The 18,669-nt window shown below is 46.1% G+C and overlaps 5 protein-coding genes across 9 annotated transcripts; 2 read left to right on the top strand and 3 right to left on the bottom strand.

Annotated features, from left to right (window-relative positions):
* Positions 1-1,510: 1,510 nt before the first annotated feature.
* LOC136450677 (exocyst complex component EXO70B1-like) lies at positions 1,511-7,301 on the bottom strand. 5 transcript variants are annotated; one of them, XM_066451238.1, is made up of 3 exons: positions 7,120-7,301; positions 5,275-7,045; positions 1,511-2,426 (listed from the first exon to the last, which is right to left on the bottom strand). In XM_066451238.1, exon 2 carries the CDS (start codon positions 6,905-6,907, stop codon positions 5,321-5,323), a length of 1,587 nt encoding a protein of 528 aa, XP_066307335.1. In that variant the 5' UTR covers positions 6,908-7,045; positions 7,120-7,301; the 3' UTR covers positions 1,511-2,426; positions 5,275-5,320. The 5 variants fall into 5 exon arrangements, with proteins under 5 accessions (XP_066307335.1, XP_066307338.1, XP_066307337.1 ...); XM_066451241.1 differs by having other exon boundaries at positions 1,513-2,032; XM_066451240.1 differs by lacking the exon at positions 1,511-2,426 and adding an exon at positions 4,034-4,051.
* Positions 2,419-5,048, top strand: LOC136450678 (GDSL esterase/lipase At1g58430-like). Its single transcript, XM_066451243.1, has 3 exons — positions 2,419-3,711; positions 3,818-4,073; positions 4,371-5,048. Exons 1-3 carry the CDS (start codon positions 3,103-3,105, stop codon positions 4,556-4,558), a joined length of 1,053 nt encoding a protein of 350 aa, XP_066307340.1. The 5' UTR covers positions 2,419-3,102; the 3' UTR covers positions 4,559-5,048.
* Positions 7,302-10,354: 3,053 nt separating the features above from the next.
* On the bottom strand, positions 10,355-12,848 carry LOC136453468 (exocyst complex component EXO70B1-like). Its single transcript, XM_066454036.1, has one exon. The coding sequence runs from the start codon at positions 12,536-12,538 to the stop codon at positions 10,595-10,597; it is 1,944 nt and encodes a 647-aa protein (XP_066310133.1). The 5' UTR covers positions 12,539-12,848; the 3' UTR covers positions 10,355-10,594.
* Positions 12,849-13,733: 885 nt separating this feature from the next.
* LOC136453467 (PRA1 family protein B2-like) lies at positions 13,734-14,812 on the top strand. Its single transcript, XM_066454035.1, has one exon. It carries the CDS (start codon positions 13,799-13,801, stop codon positions 14,459-14,461), a length of 663 nt encoding a protein of 220 aa, XP_066310132.1. The 5' UTR covers positions 13,734-13,798; the 3' UTR covers positions 14,462-14,812.
* Positions 14,813-16,408: 1,596 nt separating this feature from the next.
* Positions 16,409-18,631, bottom strand: LOC136453466 (laccase-3-like). The gene is made up of 4 exons (XM_066454034.1): positions 18,486-18,631; positions 18,113-18,357; positions 17,825-17,953; positions 16,409-17,668 (listed from the first exon to the last, which is right to left on the bottom strand). Exons 2-4 carry the CDS (start codon positions 18,339-18,341, stop codon positions 16,584-16,586), a joined length of 1,443 nt encoding a protein of 480 aa, XP_066310131.1. The 5' UTR covers positions 18,342-18,357; positions 18,486-18,631; the 3' UTR covers positions 16,409-16,583.
* Positions 18,632-18,669: the final 38 nt, after the last annotated feature.

Here is an 18,669-nt window from a genome sequence, read left to right as displayed (position 1 = left end):
TAACTACCAAGCCAAATCGTGGGGCAAGCCATAGACACATGTAAGCGTATAGCCTAGATAAAACATCTACACTATATCTTACTAATTTAATCCAGATCTCAATGCCAAATCAGGTGTGAGCGGTGAACCCATGGACAACTAATGTAAACACTTACCAAACCCCAAGGATCAATTACCATAAAAATTCTCGGATGTTTACTTACAACAAGCCCGCATCCGCCAAGGTATAGCCTGAGGAAGATACCGATAGGATGACTCTTCCCCGCACTCTCCTCACTCTCTCCCTATTTTCTAAGCTCTAAGTGGAGTACGGCTTCGCCTACATATGATTGGAATGAGTTATTTCTCCTTGTCATGTTGAGAGTGAGGGAGTCCAGATCTCTAAACTAAATCTCCAAAAATTAGACCATGCCATCGCCAACTGCCTATGTGGACATGCTGATTAAAGTTCCAAAAAACTCCCTCTCTACTCTCTCCCCTTGCAGCCCCTCTCTTGTAGTCTACATCTCTTTGTCTATTCCTTTGGTCGCTGAGTGTGTGCCTCCAAAGCACAGGTGTAGCCACAAGGCCGGCGATGCAGGCAAGCACGCAACCGTAGCCGCGGGCGAGCATGGGACCAACAGGAGATAGAGTAGGGAATGGACACGGAGGAGAGGGGAAGGGAGGGATTTTTCTGCAAGTTTTACTTGGCCTCATCCACGCTAGCACAACCACGTAGGCGTATAGACGTGATGCGGTGGGATTTGAACATCTATTCGGACGCGACATTAGTTGAAGGACCCATATGTTCACTTTTTTAGTTAGAGGATCCATGTGATAATCCATAGATTAAGCCTAATTCAAATCCATCGAAACAACTAATCGAAAAGGATCTATGCTGCTCATGACCGAGAGCATGACCGGTAGTTTTGAATAACTCTGCAGAGCTTATGCAACTTCACTCATGAGTCGTGATACCCATCTGCCTAAGGTAGCTAGCCTCTGAAACACTACCAAAGTGAGTCAGCAAGGATCACTATGAAGCCTTTCCAAAAATGCCCTAACAAGGTAGTAGAAACCACTTCTTACAAATAATCAATACGAGTGTTTACTTTCCGCAAGTCATGTATTGTTTGCAATTACTCATACAATTCATTAAAACAAATGATGTTACTATGTTTTTTTCTGAAGACACTATGTTTTTTGTTATTTGTAGTAACATATGAACATTTAGCTATTAACTGCTCATATAAGGATCGAAGTTTATCCTAAATTTTACCAAATTTATTTTATCTATCTACCATATTAAAGAAGCAAATTGTAAAACTAATTCTCATAGTTGTACCTAATGAAGTTAATTTGGTGTCCTAAATTTTTTTTCTATAAATTTAGTCGAAGTTATGATAGTTTAACGCAAGGAGTATAATTATTATTATGATGATAAAAATTCTCAATAAGTTGAAACCCGTATCTATAGAAAGCTTATTATAATTCTCTACTAATTGAGCCACATCTTCCTCCCATAAAGGATTCTCCCAATATTCATGATATTTTCCTTAAAAATCTTGCTTTTTTTTTCCTTTCAAACACAGTAATACATTTCTGGAAGGTCAGTCCTTTCTTGTCAGACTTCTGCAAACTTCATCTGTGAACACCTCTAACTCAGACTGTGACCACCACACACAAAAGCGTTCCGACGTAACTTGTGACTATAAATTGTGGACAAACCAGCATATACCACGCAAAATGATCTGGCGGGTCCGATTTCATGTACCAGTAACTTCATCTCGATTCAGACGACGCACGCATATTAGCGGCGGCGGCGGAAACCTGAACTTCTGAACGTAGTTCAGCTTTGCCCGTGCTGCCGTGCCATATGGCCATCAGGCCATGTGGAAAGTGGAATGGAGGGAGCTGGACCATTTGCTTGCAGAAGTCCCGTGAGCTTGCAGATTGTCCCGACTCCCGACAGACGTCAATCAAACAGGGAAGCCCTCCAATCCAACACATCATCCATGTATTGTTGTGTGGGTATGGCGTGTACACTTTTGTCCTACAGCAAATATTGATCTGTAAATTGTTTTATTGCGGCAAACATTTGCTTGAAACAAAATGAGAAAATAAAAGAAAAATAAAAGTCTTTGCTCGAAAGAAAATCAGGAGTCGCTCTTGGAATATCATGCCTATCACAAGAAGCAGACCAAACGGGATAGCAACCAAAATCGCTGGCACTTTACTAGAGCCAAACCATATTGGGATACTCAACATAGAATCTGTCTGAACTACGCCACACAAATCTGAAACAGGAATCTGAACTCCAAGATAAAAAAAAAATGTAACAAAAATTGCTCAGTATGTTCACTTTGCGCCAAATTCTGCACTCTGCACAATAACCAGCACATGCTTTGCATGCCGTCCACCAGCAGTAAGCTGCATAGTCTTCGGCTCTACAAAGATAATCAAACCATGAGTCACTAAGGGTGTGTTTGATTTAAGAAATTAAACCGATCTAAATAATATGATGCATCAAGAGTTCATTTATCAAATTTGGTGGAATGACTTTATTCCTCGTACTAGTGCAATTATTACTCCCTCTGTCCTTTTCTACGAGTTCATTCATGAAATTTGGTGGAACGACTTTATTCCTCATACTAGTGTAATTATTACTCCCTCTGTCATTTTCTCAGTGTCACCTAAATTTTTGTGCATATTAAGTTTTTCTAAGTTTAACTAGATTTATATAAAATATTAGTAACATTTTGTACCTCCAAATAAGTATATTATAAAAATATATTTAATGATTAATCTAATTATATTTATTGTACACCATAAATATTAATAATTTCTTTATATATATTTGGTCAAAACTGAGTATGATTGACTCTTCCTCTCATGGCATCAAAGTTGAGTATGTGAGAAAATAATGGACTAACACATTCCTCAAATCAAATACCATAAAGGAATGACATTTTTGAAAACCGAGAAGATATGCTAGTTACGGAACATCAGCTAAATATTTCCAAAATTTATTAGTCATGCAAGTGCCCTCTAGCCTAGAATATATAAGCACCCATAAGACTAAGACTAGGAGGAGATTAAAGCGGAGGCAAGCAAATCGTTCTGATGGCACAGGCACACCCTGTTCTCCTAGTCCTTTTGCTCTTCCTCTCCTCCACTGCCATTTCTTCCTCCAAGAGAATTCAGCCGAAGTTCTCGGCTATCTTCTACTTTGGCGACTCAGTTCTCGACACCGGCAACAACAATCATCTCCCCACGGTGGCTGTAGCGAACCATGTTCCTTACGGAAGAGATTTCCCAGGGAAGAAACCAACAGGGAGGTTTTCCAATGGCCGGCTTATCCCAGACCTCCTCAACGAGAAGCTGCAACTCAAAGAATTCTCACCGCCGTTTCTGGATACAAGGCTGTCAAGCAACGACATGGTGACAGGGGTGAACTTCGCATCAGCTGGTTCAGGATTAGATGACCAGACGTCGCAGCTGTCCAATACTCTACCAATGTCCAAACAGGTGGACCTCTTCAAGGACTACCTCCTCCGGCTCAGGAACATTGTTGGGGACAAGGAGGCTTCCAGGATCATTGCCAGCTCTCTGATCTTTATCAGCTCAGGAACCAACGATTTCTCACATTACTACCGTTCGTCGAAGAAGAGGAAGATGGACATTGGTGACTACCAAGATATTGTTCTCTGGATGGTACAGGTTTATGTCAAGGTAAAACTAGGCATCTCCTCCTTTTGAGCTGTCTCTCCTGAATTCTTCTATTACACTTCAAAAACTAGGCATAACACTACTTTCAATTCCCTAAATTTGAATGCAGGAATTATATGACCTTGGGGGCCGACAATTCTGTTTGGCAGGCCTTCCGCCGTTTGGTTGCGCACCTATCCAAATCACATTGAGCAGAGACCCTGACAGGGCATGTGTGGATGAGCAAAACTGGGATGCTCAGGTCTATAACTCTAAACTTCAAAAATTACTTACAACTTTGCAAGGCTCACTCCATGGAAGCAGAATTGTGTACTTGGATGCATACAGAGCTCTCATGGAGATCCTGGAGAACCCGGCAAAATACGGTAACGTTTTCTGTTATGCCATGGCTTATACACTAGGAGGCTGATCACAGAACTGTGATGGAAGTTGATCACAGACTTAAAGTTCTGAAACAGAGAGAATGCCTTAAATCCTAGCCAATGCAGTAGTATTGTGCTAGACTTGGCAGCCAAAACCTAGTGGCTGGCAGAAAACCAAACACTTAGTAATTCAATTGCAAAATGCATGATTATTATATTTTAGTTCTTTCTTCATGTCAGCCCAGAGTTTGACTTGCTGTTAATCATATCAATTCTGACAAAGGTTTGCCATGGTAACAGGATTTACAGAGACAACACGAGGATGTTGCGGGACTGGGCTCAGAGAGGTTGCTCTGTTTTGCAATGCATTGACTCCTATCTGCAAAAATGTGTCATCCTATGTATTTTACGATGCTGTGCACCCAACAGAGAGGGTTTACATGTTAGTAAATGATTACATAGTCAAATACGTTATTCCACAGTTTTAATTAATCAAATACCCAAATAAGGTTTTCTCCTTGTATTAATGCACACAACTAATTATTTTGCCTTCGTACTTTTTAAGTCCAGTATAGAAGAGCTTCTCGTATGTCACCTATCATCGTATGCATGATGTATTGATTACTGAACAATGGATTTATGAGAACTAGGTAAATAACTCAGTCTCCCCCAGGATGTCAGGTATGCATTTTACAAGTGAAGTTAAAGCAAAACAGAATTGCAATGGTTAAACACAAATATTGTAGGTTCGGCTACGAGTTCCTTGAAAGGCAGGGCTATGTCGCTACGATATCATTCATCAGCTCCAATGCAAAACGAATCTTCTGCCAGTTCAGTATGAAAAGGTTAGAAAACCAAGTAGTGAGGAATAATATACTGGCTACATTATGCTCATATTAGTCATCACAGACGTTTGATCACATACAGAACAAGTTTAGTAGCGAACTAAACTTCCTTACAATTTTAGTCTTCTAGACTCTAGTAAATAATACTAATGATGGTAAAATTAGACCAACCTAGGAGCTGGAGGAACTAATTGCTAGCATACTATGATGCTTGCATAGGAGACCCAGTTGCTACAGGAGTTCATCAGTTCATGTGATCCTAGTTAGTGAAACATGAATTACTGTAACATACGTATGTCAAAGTAATAGAGATGACTGAGACCAAACAGGCCCTTAGAAACACAACTTACAGTACAAACCTGAGAAATTAAAAAAAGTCAGAAAGCTGCAGCCAGAAAAGCCACTCTATGATTTGGCCATTGCTTTGAACAACCGCTGAATCCGTGACTTCACGTCCTCAGGTCGCACATATGAAACCCCTACAGCCTCTGTTGCCTTTAACATATCAATTGTATCCCTGTACACTGGAATAACCAGCTCCTCAACCATAATGCTCAAATTCACTGCTTGCTGCTTATCCACCAGTACCCACCGTGACTGCACCTGGCAAATAGCTTCCACAAAGTTATGGAAGCGGTTCAGTTTCTCTAAAATAATACTCAAACTACTGTCAGTCTCAAGTATCGCTATGGCCCTCCCCCAGGTAGCCCGGCGGTATTCCAACACCCATTGCTGAACCTTTGCAGATATTACCCTGGTCCAATCCTCACCCAGCAAGATCTTAAGCTCGCAACCATTGACTTTCTTGATTATATAGATCCCATTGTTGATCAGGAAGACACAGCCAAGAGGAGCATGACCATAAATCCTGGATTTGGACTCAAGATTCCCTATCAGCACATCCACAATCCAAGCAAAGCGGATTGCCAGTGATGATGTGGGACGGTCAGGGTCGATTGGACATGTTTCAACACAACCAAACTCCACAAGCATCACTTCTTCCAGAGTATGGCGAGATACGCAAGCTGCCATAAGATAGTTCATCACATACCTTGTAATCGGATGCAATCCACCATCTGGTGGTGAAGACTCGCATGGATCACAGCGTATCAGTTTTTCTAGAGCCACAAATATGCCCTTAATTGACAATCCAAGGCATTCACGAAGAGCAGCTACCTCATGATCAAAGGCTTCATCAAGTACAGGAAGAATATCAGTTAAAGCATCATACATGTCAACTATGCGGAAGAGACTCTCTGGGTTATGTCCAGCAGCAGCAATAACTTTGGCAAAGGACAGGAGTTGAAGAAATGGTTTGCATGCGGTGGCAAAGGCAAGGTTAGTGTAAGATGTAAATTCTTCAAAGATGCAATTGCATAGGTGACGCTCACTTGGGATTAAGATGTGGAACACAACACGTATTGCAGGTATCCAGCGCATGATCTGAGTCTCAAGCTCCTCCCATGATGTTGACTTGGACAATTCTTCCAAATGAGCATTGACCCCAAGTCGAGCAATACTCTCATCAATGAAGTCGCGGCGTGCAGAAGCATAGGTCTCCGCGCATGTATCACCAAAACCAGCAGCGATCATCCTTCTTGCGATTCGATTTGCCTCAGTGACTACACCCTCTGGTAAGGCATCAACAATGATGTCAAAGTTTCTAACTGGTTGGGCTACAAAGGTGTGGTTGTCATCTTCATTTTGGCTTCTCTTGAAACTGTGGTCACCATGGTCATCACTGAAGCCAGATGTACCCACCAGCTGCTGGAACTCATCCTTAAGCCTCGTGGAACATCGCTCTAGAAGGAGATCAAAGCTCTCAAGGAGCACATGATCCGCTGAGGTGTTCTCAAGGCCATGGATGGTGGAAGTTAGTTCATCCACAGCTTCTAAAAAGGCGTCAGCATCATCAGAACTGGACCAGAGAGACCGATCCAAGCTCAGGAACTGGGAAATCAGATCATCGAGTGCTTGCAGAGTTTCCTCCATGCCAATCACTAATGCTACAAAGCAAACACCCTTAAGTCTATGCGGATCTGTAACTTCAAATTTGTGAGCCTCCTAAGCCTTCAGGGCAAATCATAGAAGAGGATGGTGCAACGCAGTTCAATCATCTCCAGTCTCTAGCTGGCAAAATGGACCGGTTCAAACATTTCATATTCATATTCATATCATAAAAGAACTAAGAGTGTGAAACGTACCTCACAGAAAGCGAATCTGAAATTAAGGATGCAAAACTTTATCTTCCTAGTAGCACTAGATGCATCCAACTTGACCTCCATACAGATGAGTTACTGATGTTCCAAATGATGCAAAATCACAACAGACCACCATTTATGTACGAGGTGCAATGGGTGGTGGATACGGACAAAACCATAGCATTACATCCATCTATGCTGTTGGTGGCTGTTGGGGGGTCACAATGAGCTTATCTCAGGATAGCAACATCCAACCACACAGCCACCAGACATCACTTCGTGGCAATTGTACTCTTTGACTTTTCTTTCAACCAATATACATCAAGGCCTCGTTTAGATTGTGAAAAAATTTCAACCCGATGAATAGTAGCACTTTCGTCTTATTTGACAAATATTGTCCAATCGTGGACCAACTAGGCTCAAAAGATTCATCTCGTGATTTCGAACTAAACTGTGCAATTAGTTATTTTTTTACCTACATTTAATACTCCATACAAGCGGCTAAAAATTGATGTGACAGAGAGAGAGTGAAAAAATTTGGAATTTGGATGGCATCTAAACAAGGCGCAAGTAGTTGAAATCTAAAAGGCAAGCTTTGAGAAACAACACAAAGGTTTGCGTGGAAAAAAAAATACTTCCTCCTATCGTAAACACAAGTCCATCTGGGTTTGTCCTTTTTTTTTTAAAACCAAGAAAACAGCAGGGGAGGCCCCCACTGTAAAATTTGTATTGAAAAAAAAGGAAAGAAAGCTGTACAAGAGACTAAAAACTGTACAAACAAAACAGCAAAGTCTAGCTTAGCCTGAGGAGGGCACTGGAGATAGGCAAGAGAGTCTACAATCTAAAAGAAGTAAAAGGGTGGGTTTCTTTGCAGCACACAGTCTATCTTGGAGTCTGGCTTCTCTGAAATCGAGCTTCCAGGAGGTAAAGGACCGGCAGGAGGGCCCCACTGCCTAAATCTGTTTTTAACTTTCATTGTTATCAATATCCCAAAATTCATATAGATTAACAACGGAAGTCTAATGCTCCTAGATTCCTCGTAAAGACGACAACAACATACAACAACAACATAGCATTCCAGTCTCAAGCAAGTTGGGGTAGGCTATAGTTGAAACCCACCAAGAGCCTCAAGTCACGGTTCAGGCACTTCAATAGTTGCTTTCCAAGTACTCATATTCAAACATAGATCTCTAGGTATTTTTTATTACCTCTCCATGTCAATTTCGGTCTTCCTCTACATCTCCTCATATTATTAGCATGGCTTAGGACTCCACAATTCTTTGGACATGGCCAAACCATCTCAACCGATGTTGGACAAGCCTTTCTTCAATTGGTGCTACCTCTAGACGATCACGTATATCATACTTCCGAACTCGATCCATTTTTGTGTGACCGCAAATCCATCGCAACATACATATTTCTGCAACACTCAGTTGTTGAACATGTCGAATCTTTGTAGGCCAACATTCTGCTCCATACAACATAGCCGGTCTAATCGCCGGTCTAATCGTCGTTCTATAGAACTTGTCTTTTAGCTTTTGTGGTACCCTCTTATCACAGAGAATGCCAGAAGCTTGTCGTCACTTGATCCACCCTGCTTTGATTCTATGGCTAACGTCCGCATTAATATCTCTATCCCTCTGTAGCATCAATCCCAGATACCGAAAGGTATCTTTCTTAGACACTACTTGACATTTCAAACTCACATCTCCCTCCTCCTGTACAACTCCACCAAAGTCGCATCTCATGTATTCGGTTTTAGTTCTGCTCAATCTAAAACCTTTAGACTTAAAGGTCTGCCGCCATAACTCTAGTTTCCCATTTACACCCGCCTGGCTTTCATCCACTAACACTACATCATCGGCGAACAATATACACCAAGGGATATCCCCTTTTATGTTCCTGGTAACCTCATCCATTACAAGGCAAAGAGATACGGGCTTAAGGCTGATCCTTGATGAAGTCCAATTTTAATCGGAAAGTAATCTGTGTTACCATCGTTTGTTCGAACACTAGTCACAACATTGTTGTATATGTCCGTGACGAGGGTCACGTACTTTGATGGGACTTTATGTTTGTCCAAAGACCACCACATAATATTTCTTAGTATCTTGTCATAAGCCTTCTCCAAGTCAATAAAAACCAAGTGGAGGTCATTCTTCTGTTCTCTAAACCGCTCCATAACCTGTATCAATTTCTATTTAAGATAATACTTTTTCTTACAAATATTGCTAGTCCAAGTGCAATATTGAGACTCGCTGTCCTAACTCCTAATGGACTTATATTTGAAATCCGAGTAAGTCATAGGAGCTAATTACTAAATTCAAGGATGTGCTATGTCTCACGGGCGCATATGTCAAAATCCAAGACCAATCCATACATAGTTAGAAACTTAGAATAAAAAGGACGTACCCAGTGCAAAGAGCTCTCACTCTGTGCGGGATCTGAGGAAGGGTGTTAGTGGCAAGCCTTACCCTCGCCTGTGCAATGCGAGGAGACTGCGACTCGAACCCAGGACCTTTCGGTCATAGGCGGTAAGACTCTACCGCTTGCACCAGGCCCGCCCTTCACAGTTAGAAACTTAGAATAACCAAATAAAATAGTGCACAACACAAATATATTCAGAAATAGTGTGCATTCTACTCGTCTTTCAGTTATGTCAACTGTCAACTATCCTTGAACTCTTGGATTTTCCAGTTATGTACTTGCATACATGTAAGAGATCTCTACATGTAATTCTATATAATGCTTGATGTATTCAAGTAACCTTTCTTAATCTTCTTCCATATTCATTCTCAAAAGTGAATTTTAATAGTTTACCTAATGGAATCCCTTATTGTGGTTCAATCAACACATAACAACTTTCTCTTACAACCTTATGATGCTAATCCATTCACAAATGGTAAATGAAATTGAAGATTTAAGAATCATGATGGATCAGTTGGGGCAAAAAGGAGGAGAGAATATATTAGATTAACTAGTAATTGTTCCTAGAATAGGGCCTATCACTGATACCACTAAAGGGCAGACCCAGTGCCGGAGGCTCCCACATGAGTGGGGTCTGGGGAAGGGAAAAACCCCACTGATACCACTGGCCATTGTAAAAGCTGTGGAAGTGGTATTGAAACAGTGTTCTGCTTTATAATTTGTTCACATAAGTCAAGTTACTAAATATGAAATACTAAGATAACTAATTAAGTAAAAAGTACACACAGCACACCTAATTATTACTCATAGCTAAAGGAGAAATCAAGCCAATAATAATAAACAAACAATACGACACATTAAGTTAAAATTACCAGTTGATACTTGATACAGAAACACCTACAAATTTACATAGCTGGATCCGATAGCATTTCCTCATCTAAGACAAAGTCCAGCCTTTTTGCAACACATCATTGAGCCCAGAATGTCACCATAACTAAGGTTGTGATATCCGCTAAAATAGCTATAGCAATAAAATCACATAACTAACTAATCACTTGGCCACTCCTTCAAATAGATGTTGGATGCGTGCCTGAACATCCTCTGGGGTGTATTTGATGAACAAGTCTCGGGCAGCTTCAGGAGATGATCTCAATCTCCCAATTAAGCCTCTATATGCAGGCATAACAGAATCCACTATCGCTGACTTAACATCTGCTCGTAACTGCTCATCTGCAATCACCCAATCGGACTGGACCGTGCAAATCTCCTCCATGTAGCTGTTAAACATCTGCATTTTCTGAAGCATGGACTTTGCAGTGATACTGCCAACGCCAGGACCTCCAGTCTGCAGCACTGATATGACCTTTGCCCAGGCCCCACGCTGATACTCCATACTCCACCTGCGCACCCTGCTCATCATCTGTTTCATCCATTCATCACCAAGCAAAACCCCAAGCTCACTGTCATTCACCTTGTGAATAATGTATTTCCCGTTATTCATCAAGAATATGGAAGCAAGTGGTGGATCCCTGTATATCTTCGATTTGGTCTCCAAATTCTTGTGAAGCACATCCATGATCCAAGCTATGTGCACAGCTAGCGACGAAGTGGGGCGATCAGGGTCCACAGCAATAGCCGCTGTGCCAACAGCACCCAAGTCACCTTCCATCACCTCTTCCAGTGTTTGCCGCGAACCACATGCGGCACGGAGATAGTTCATGACATACCGAGTGATTGGATGTATGCCACCACCAGGCACAGCCACACGGGCTGGATCACGGCGGATGAGATTTTCCAGCTCCATGAATATACCTTTGATTGAGGAGCCAAGAGTGTTGCACACAGCTGATACCTCAGCACGAAGAGCTGCAGAGTAGGGATCAGAGAAGACAGGATCGAGGTCAGGAAGGAGGTCTCGGACTGCTTCATACATGTCAATAACACGGAAGAGCCGTTCTGGCGCGCGGCTGGCAGCAGCAACTGCATCTCCGAATGAAATAAGCTGAAGCGCCTGGGTGCGCACGGCGGCAACAAAGGCAAGGTCGCCGTACGGAGCGAGGCCTTCGAAGACACGATCACAGAGGCGGCGCTCGCTAGGGATTAGGATCCGAAACACCATCTTGAATGCTGGGATCCAACGAGCAATGTCGAACTCGAGCTCCTCCCATGGTAAGGAGTGGACCTCGTCGGCTGTACGGGAACGGATGCCGAGGCGAGCGACGCTCTCGTCGATGAAACCGCGGCGTGCGGCCGCGTATGCCTCGGCGCACTCGCGGCCAAAGCCAGCGTCCACCATCCGCCGGGCAATCTGGTGAACATCAGAGACCGAGCCCGGCGGGAGAGCATCGATGACGATGTCGAAGTCCGAGACGGGCCTCGCGATTGGGATTGGCTCGTCGCCAAAGCCGTCATCCGCGTCGTAGTCCTCCTCGCTGTCATCGGACCCGAACCCACCGGGCACCTGAGGCGCCGCGTCGTCGGGGCGCTCGATGAGCGCCCGGAACTCGTCCTCCAGCCGGGCCATGCACCGGCTCAGCAGCTCGTCGGCGCGGTCGAGCAGCCCGCGGTTTGTCCCGGCGGCGTCCAGCTCCTGCACGGTGCCGACGAGGTCGTCCACCGCCTCCAGGAACGCGTCCGCGTCCGCTGAGTCCGCCCATATGAGCCTATCCATGGTGACGAACTGCGAGATCTGCCGGTCCAGCGTGCGCACGGTCCGCTCCAGCGACGTCACCGGGGGCATGGCCGCGGCGGCCGACGGCGCCACTGGAGGCGGCGGCATGGGCGGCGAGGCCGGCACGGAGCGCTCCCCAGTAGCCCCTCCGACTGCGGCCGCCGCCGCAGCGGCGCGCGTGGCGTAGAGCTTGTCGAGCGAGAGGCGGCCGTCGTAGTTGGAGAAGACCTTGAGTATATCCTCCGTCATGGTGTCGGTGCGGCCAAGGGTCTGAACGATGTGCTGCACCGTGGCGAGCAGCTTCTCCTCGCCGTCCTCCGCCATCAGCCGCCGAGCGAGGTCGCCGGACGCCTCTCCCCTCCCGTCGATCAGTGCGACGTTCCGGCTAGGGTTTGAATCTGCGGCGGAGAGGGCCGGGGGGCGATGGTGGTGCCGTGGTGGTTTATCGGGCAGTGACAAGGATGGCCGCTCAGTGCTTGGACAGGAGTGGAGGCGCCGTTGGGGTAGTATTGTGACGCCGGTTGTAGAATTTACCGTACCCCATGCTCGAGGGCTGGGCGGTAACTCGCGGCGTGCGGTGGATGCGAGGCTGGACTTGTCGCTTGGACGGTCGGATGAATTCGGTGACGGAGGTACAAACGGGAACGGACAGTAAAACTGCGGTGACCTCGGGAGAGGAGAAAGGCAGGACCGGATCGGTGGGTGGGGAAAGCATAAATGTGAGCACAAGCGCAACGGCGCTCTCGAAGCGGAGAGATTTAAATGTTCGCTGACAGGTAGGGTTACAGCATGGGGTTTATGGTTTTCAGTCTGGTTGGCTGGCTAGTGAATTATAAGTTGAAATACTCCCTCCATCCCAAATTGTAAGTTATTCCAAGAATTTTGGAGAGTCAATTTTTTTTAAGTTTGACTAAAATTATAGAGAAAAACACAAAGATTGATGTCATCAAACAGGTATAATATGAAAATATAACTAATGAAGAATCTAATGATACTTACTTGGTATGATAAATATTATTATTTTGTTATATAAATTTGGTCAAACTTAAAAAACTTTGACTCTCCAAGATTCTTGAAATGACTTTCAATTTGGGATGAAGGAAGTAGTATTTTTTTTTCTTACATGGCGTCACGTCGGTGGCAAAAGATGGAGGACAGGACGAGATGCCCGTGATTGACGCGAAAGCAAGATGCGGACCACACCAGGCTCGGCTTCTTTGGGCCGGTTGCTAGTTTGTTTTGTTACCAGGCCGAGGGTTGTACCTCCCAGCTCAATGGCAACACGGGCTACCAATTAAGGCCTGCAGCCCAATATGGCCCAGTGCAAAGTTAGGTCTAGGCCCACGGATTATTTCTGCAGATCTGAACGCACCCCAAGGAGTTGTCGTGCGTTCGTGGGAAAGCCATGTTCTAGGCACGAGACATATGGGCCCCGTGTTAGCCGCGTAATAACCACTGTATAGTGGCGACGGGCATAGATAGAAGCACCAATCTGCTGAAGCATAAAACGAAGGAAACCGCCGCTCGTAGTCGTAGTAGAGGTCGGGCCAATCCCCCAGCTCAGATTCCGCAAAACAGGGCACCATGGCTTCCGCTGCGACGCCTGCGCCTTTGCTCCCCGTGACCAGCACGGCTGCCGGCGGCGGCTCCGCGCCGTCCTCCGCCACAGGCCTCTCCGACGCGGCGCTCGCCACGCCGGCCTTCCGCCTCTTCGTGAGCCGGCTGGCCGAGACAGCGCGGCGCTCGCTCGCGGACCGGCGGCCGTGGACGGAGCTGCTGGACCGGTCGGCCTTCTCCCGCCCGGACTCCCTCTCCGAGGCCACCTCGCGGCTGCGCCGCAACCTCGGCTACTTCCGCGTCAACTACGCCGCCGTCGTCGCCTTCTCCCTCGCGGCCTCGCTCCTGGCGCACCCCTTCTCCCTCCTCGTCCTCCTCGGCATCCTCGGCGCCTGGTGCTTCCTCTACGTCTTCCGCGCCCCCGACCAGCCCGTCGTGCTCTTCGGCCGCACCTTCACCGACCGCGAGACGCTGCTCGGCCTTGTCGTCGCGTCTGTGCTCGCCTTCTTCCTCACCTCCGTGGCTTCGCTCATCATCTCCGGGCTGCTTGTCGGGGGCACCATCGTCGCCGCGCACGGCGCCTGCCGCGTTCCAGAGGACCTCTTCCTTGATGATCCGAGCGCTGCGTCCAATGGAAACACCACCAGCAGGCTCATCTCCTTCCTCGCGTCGCCCGGATCTGGGGTTTGATGTGTCCAGGACCGGTAGGATTCTTGTGCTCGGGGAATTCAGTTAGAGTCAAAATCGAGAGGGGTCTGATCCAGAAGTTGTAGAAACTAGCTCCTTGCTGTGTTACTTCACTGCGAGTAACTATGGATGTGGATCCGATTTTTCTGTTGTACTTTTTGTGGAATTATGCAAAGATCTGCAAGAGCTGTACTTCTCTTGCACTTCACCAAATCTGGTGACAATGAGCATTAAGCATTGTCAAATTGCTAACAATGTATTGGTGTGCTCTTACATTCATGTGTACATCATGACAAATTTTATGGATCTCTGGTTATTTCTGCCTCATTAGAAATTTGATCCTTGTGTACAAAATTCATTGTCAATTCTGAATGCTTAGGGGCTGTGATCAGTATTTCATGTTGTCTGCAATATTTGTCGTTTTGATGTTCTGAGCAATATTGTACTGTGTTGAATCATATTACAATGCTAGGTTTATAACATAAGTTTTGGAGAAAACATAACTAGTAGAGTACACTCTAAAATGGTAAAGCTGTACATTAGTTAAGATTTCAGATAGATTGCATCCTATTATTAGCTTTTTCACTCACTACAACTGTGCTGGAGTTTACAGAAATTACAGGACATGAAGGTGCCTATAGGGCCAAAAAAAATGGGTGAACCAAAATTGTGGCAAAGGTAGTCATCCAGCTAAAACTTAAGTTTGCATAAAGCATTGAGTGAGATGTGTATCTGTAATCCTAAAGCTATTGAGCTAGTGCCCTAAGCTTAGAGAGTGCTACTTGTGTTTTACTATGGAAAAAAAATTGCAAAAGTTTGCTTAGCTGCAGTTATTCATCATAGTAAAATTGTTTCAATCTCCCAACAACACATTTAGCGTTAATTTTTTTTGCTGAAATTCTTGCTTGCAGTTAAAAGTAGGGGTCTGTTCAAAAATTTTCTGTCATATGATGCTGAAATTGTTTTGAAGTATCGTTCAGGCTAATAATACCGTTCTTGTTGAGTGCCGATTCCTGAATAAATATACTGTATTTGTGTTACATCAGTACAGGCAGCAATCATCAGTTCATCATGAGTCAATCTGTGAAGGTGGTTTCATTAATAAAAAAAAAGAGGGACCAACCTAGCAGGAAGGTAAGTTTCATGGTCTTGTCTGTTTGAATGACCCATGACTGTAACTCATGATAAGCTGACAGATATTGTACTCTCTGGATGTTGTTTAAGATTGCTTATATTAGATGCCAAATCAACGTAGTAGGATACTTGGATCCCAGCGTGGTAGTTGACCTAGCTATAATAGAAGATATCAAATGAGAATTGAGATTAGTTTTCACACGGCATTGCTTATGTAAGTATTGATCATGGATGAGTATACTAATTCTTAGCCTATGTATAGTGTGGCTCATCCTTTCTAAATCAGCCATTATTCTGTCTTGTTTAGGAGGTAGCATTTACCAACCATTGGAGTATTTGGTCTTGTTTCTTGCATTTTCAAGGAATATGTGGTTTGGAAGTAATCATCTGATATGGACTGTCATGATCTGATTGTATCAGGGGTGATGTCTAATTCATAGGTAAAGAATTTGGTGGTTGGGCGGCGTGATTCTGAAGTCTGAAGCTCGCTTTCAGGTTGGGGATCAGTTTGGTCTCAGTTTTTTAAATTGTTTTTAACTGAATAGGTTTTTTAATTGTTAGTACAATTAGTATGTTTCTATTTTATCTGAGTTGGAGGCGTCAGCTCCACTTTTTGCTAACAATGGGTTATATTAGTTGCAATCCCTCCATCTTAAATTGTCTTTCATAGGTATTGAATAATGGTTCTGAATTTTCTTATACCTCATGCTTGCAGTCATCAATCTTGAATTTTTCTTAAAGAACAGTGTTTAATTTTGCTGTTGCACATCTCAGATTGGTTCTTTCGGTAGACAATCATACAAAGAAATAATTTATTCTCAAATAATATGCTGAATGTCATACATAGATTTACAGTGGAGAACTTCAAAACAAGCTGGAAAATCAAGTCCCCTAGAATTTAAGATCACGAATAATCGCCCCAAAAAAGTCACAATTAACATTCAACGTGAACAGACTTCCAATTCCTCAACACAGTATCTTCTGCTGATCATTAGCACATGGGAAGATCAACTGGGGGCGGCTCCAGTGACTGCAGTTCGCCGTACCCGTCCTCCACTAGGAAAGCCATTGCCAGACCCCAGGTGATGTGCACGTCCAGATGGCAATGCATGATCCACACACCTGGGTTATCGGCGACGAACTGGATGACTGCCCAGCCGTTGACAGGCACCGCCACGGTGTTCCGCTGCGGCGGGTCGACGTAGTTGAACTTCTCGACGTCCTTCTTGGGGTCGAAGTTGCCGAAACCCTCGGCGAGGATGAAGAAATCGTAGCCATGGATGTGGATGGGGTGGTTCTCCGGCGTGACGATGCTGGTGTCCTGCAGGACGACTTGCACCACGGAACCGAACCTGAGCGGGTACAGCTTGGTCCCGGGGACCGGCTGCCACAGTGCCTGGCTGACGTTCTGCGCCGTGTAGTCGAACTGCACCGGCGGGTACGCCGGGAAGTCGGTGGTGAAGACGCCGGGGGTCTTGTAGTAGTGCGCGTGGAGGAGGGAGTCGGTCTTGGGGAAGACGAAGGAGACGTTGTTCATGCTGGCCGTGAAGCGGGTGTTATTGTTGGGCCCCTTGCAGAGCTGGCCCGGCTTGCAGTTGAACAGGCCGAGGCCGACGGTGAAGAAGAGGTACTCGTCGACGTTCTCGTGGATCTTGACCCTGTTGGGACTCTTGATCCCCGCGGCGAAGGCGGTGGCGGTGCCGGTGTCGTTGAAGTCCGGGAGCGCCGGGAACGCCGGCTGTATCTTGGGGCCGAAGTCGGAGGCGCAACCGCAGTCGTACTCGATGATGGCCGTGGTGGTGGTGTTGTCGAAGGCCACGTTCTGGCTGGAGACGTAGGCGCGCGCGGCGATGTAGTACCGGGTGGGCGCCTGGTCCATGGTGACGAGGACGTCGGTGGTCTGGCCCGGCGCGATCATGAGCACCGAGGTGGTGAAGGGTTTTGTGTAGGACGCGTCGGTGGCGACCACCGTCATCTTGTGCTGCGCGATGGTGACGAACAGCTCGTGGTTGAGCGCGGCGTTGATGAACCGCAGCAGCGCCGTCTCGCCGGCCTTCACCGGAATGGCCGTCGTCTCTGCATACCGATTGCCGAGCAAAGTAAAGACGCATTAATGCCAAAGGAGTTGAGCATGGATGATATGCTGTTTCGTGCAGGGTTTGTGCGTGTCCGTGACTTCGTGTAACATGCACGAACCCAAACATGCATGGGCATGCGAGATGAGGTACGTACCTTTCTGGGAGCATTTGAACAGGTCGCCGGGCTGGCCGTTGATGGTGAACGCGTCGGAGACGTTTGGACCGCCGCCCGTCTTCTGCGCCTCCCGGATGACGTCGATCGGGTTCGCATCCCACCACTCGCCTGCCCATCGATCCAACACCGTCAAGAGTTTCAGTAACTAGTAGTACTCCGTTACGTTGTCATTGGTTGGTCAGATTAGACGTGAATGAAACAGAAACAACAAACGAGTAGAGGAGATGCAAAAGCAAGTAGAAGAAGAAGAAGAGGCCGGGTGCAGACCGAGGATGACGGGGACTTCGCGCGAGGGCTTGGCGAAGGGGTAGGTCTTGTTCTCCCTGGGGCGGATGATGAGCGCGCCGTAGACGGTGGCCCTGAGCCAGGAGCTGTGCGCGTGCCACCACAGCGTGCCCTCCTGCCCCTCGATGGTGAACCGGTACTTGTAGCTGCCGCCGGGCTTGATGGGGCACTGCGTCACGAACTCCGGCCCGTCCGCCCATCCAGTCCTCATCTGCCGAATGCCGTGCCTGCGCACACCATGACACCATGCAGTAAGAACAGAAGCACGCGCATTGATCGACAGGACCACATGATCGAGACAGCCCGGAGGATGGTTGAGAAAGTGAGAACGAACAGCGAAGGGTGTATTCCGTACCAGTGGATGGTGACGTTGTACTGCGCCCGGTTGACGACGTTGATCACGAGCGTGTCGCCCTCCCTGACCTCCAGCGTCGGCCCCGGGTACTGCCCGTTCACCGTGATGATGTTGTGCGTCTTGCACAGCCTCTTCACTGGCGTCTCTTGGACCTTGATGATGAGCACAAGCACAACCACATCGA

This window comes from Miscanthus floridulus, chromosome 5 (assembly GCF_019320115.1).
Source record: "Miscanthus floridulus cultivar M001 chromosome 5, ASM1932011v1, whole genome shotgun sequence".
Taxonomy (NCBI): Eukaryota; Viridiplantae; Streptophyta; class Magnoliopsida; order Poales; family Poaceae; genus Miscanthus; species Miscanthus floridulus.
The sequence above is the reverse complement of the archived record's forward strand: the minus strand, read 5'-3'. Positions and strand labels throughout refer to the sequence as shown.

What these genes read in the sequence shown, in the direction of transcription:
- LOC136450678 (XM_066451243.1), top strand. Translation starts at nt 3,103, where the DNA reads ATGGCACAGGCACACCCTGTTCTCCTAGTCCTTTTGCTCTTCCTCTCC. An exon ending in TGGTACAGGTTTATGTCAAG is followed by an intron (nt 3,712 to 3,817) that starts GTAAAACTAGGC and finishes ATTTGAATGCAG; the next exon opens with GAATTATATGACCTTGGGGG. An exon ending in GGAGAACCCGGCAAAATACG is followed by an intron (nt 4,074 to 4,370) that starts GTAACGTTTTCT and finishes CCATGGTAACAG; the next exon opens with GATTTACAGAGACAACACGA.
- LOC136453468 (XM_066454036.1), bottom strand. Translation starts at nt 12,538, where the DNA reads ATGGCGGAGGACGGCGAGGAGAAGCTGCTCGCCACGGTGCAGCACATC.
- LOC136453466 (XM_066454034.1), bottom strand. Translation starts at nt 18,341, where the DNA reads ATGAGGACTGGATGGGCGGACGGGCCGGAGTTCGTGACGCAGTGCCCC. An exon ending in CGAAGTCCCCGTCATCCTCG is followed by an intron (nt 17,954 to 18,112) that starts GTCTGCACCCGG and finishes ATCGATGGGCAG; the next exon opens with GCGAGTGGTGGGATGCGAAC. An exon ending in GTTCAAATGCTCCCAGAAAG is followed by an intron (nt 17,669 to 17,824) that starts GTACGTACCTCA and finishes ATCGGTATGCAG; the next exon opens with AGACGACGGCCATTCCGGTG.
- LOC136450677 (XM_066451238.1), bottom strand. Translation starts at nt 6,907, where the DNA reads ATGGAGGAAACTCTGCAAGCACTCGATGATCTGATTTCCCAGTTCCTG.
- LOC136453467 (XM_066454035.1), top strand. Translation starts at nt 13,799, where the DNA reads ATGGCTTCCGCTGCGACGCCTGCGCCTTTGCTCCCCGTGACCAGCACG.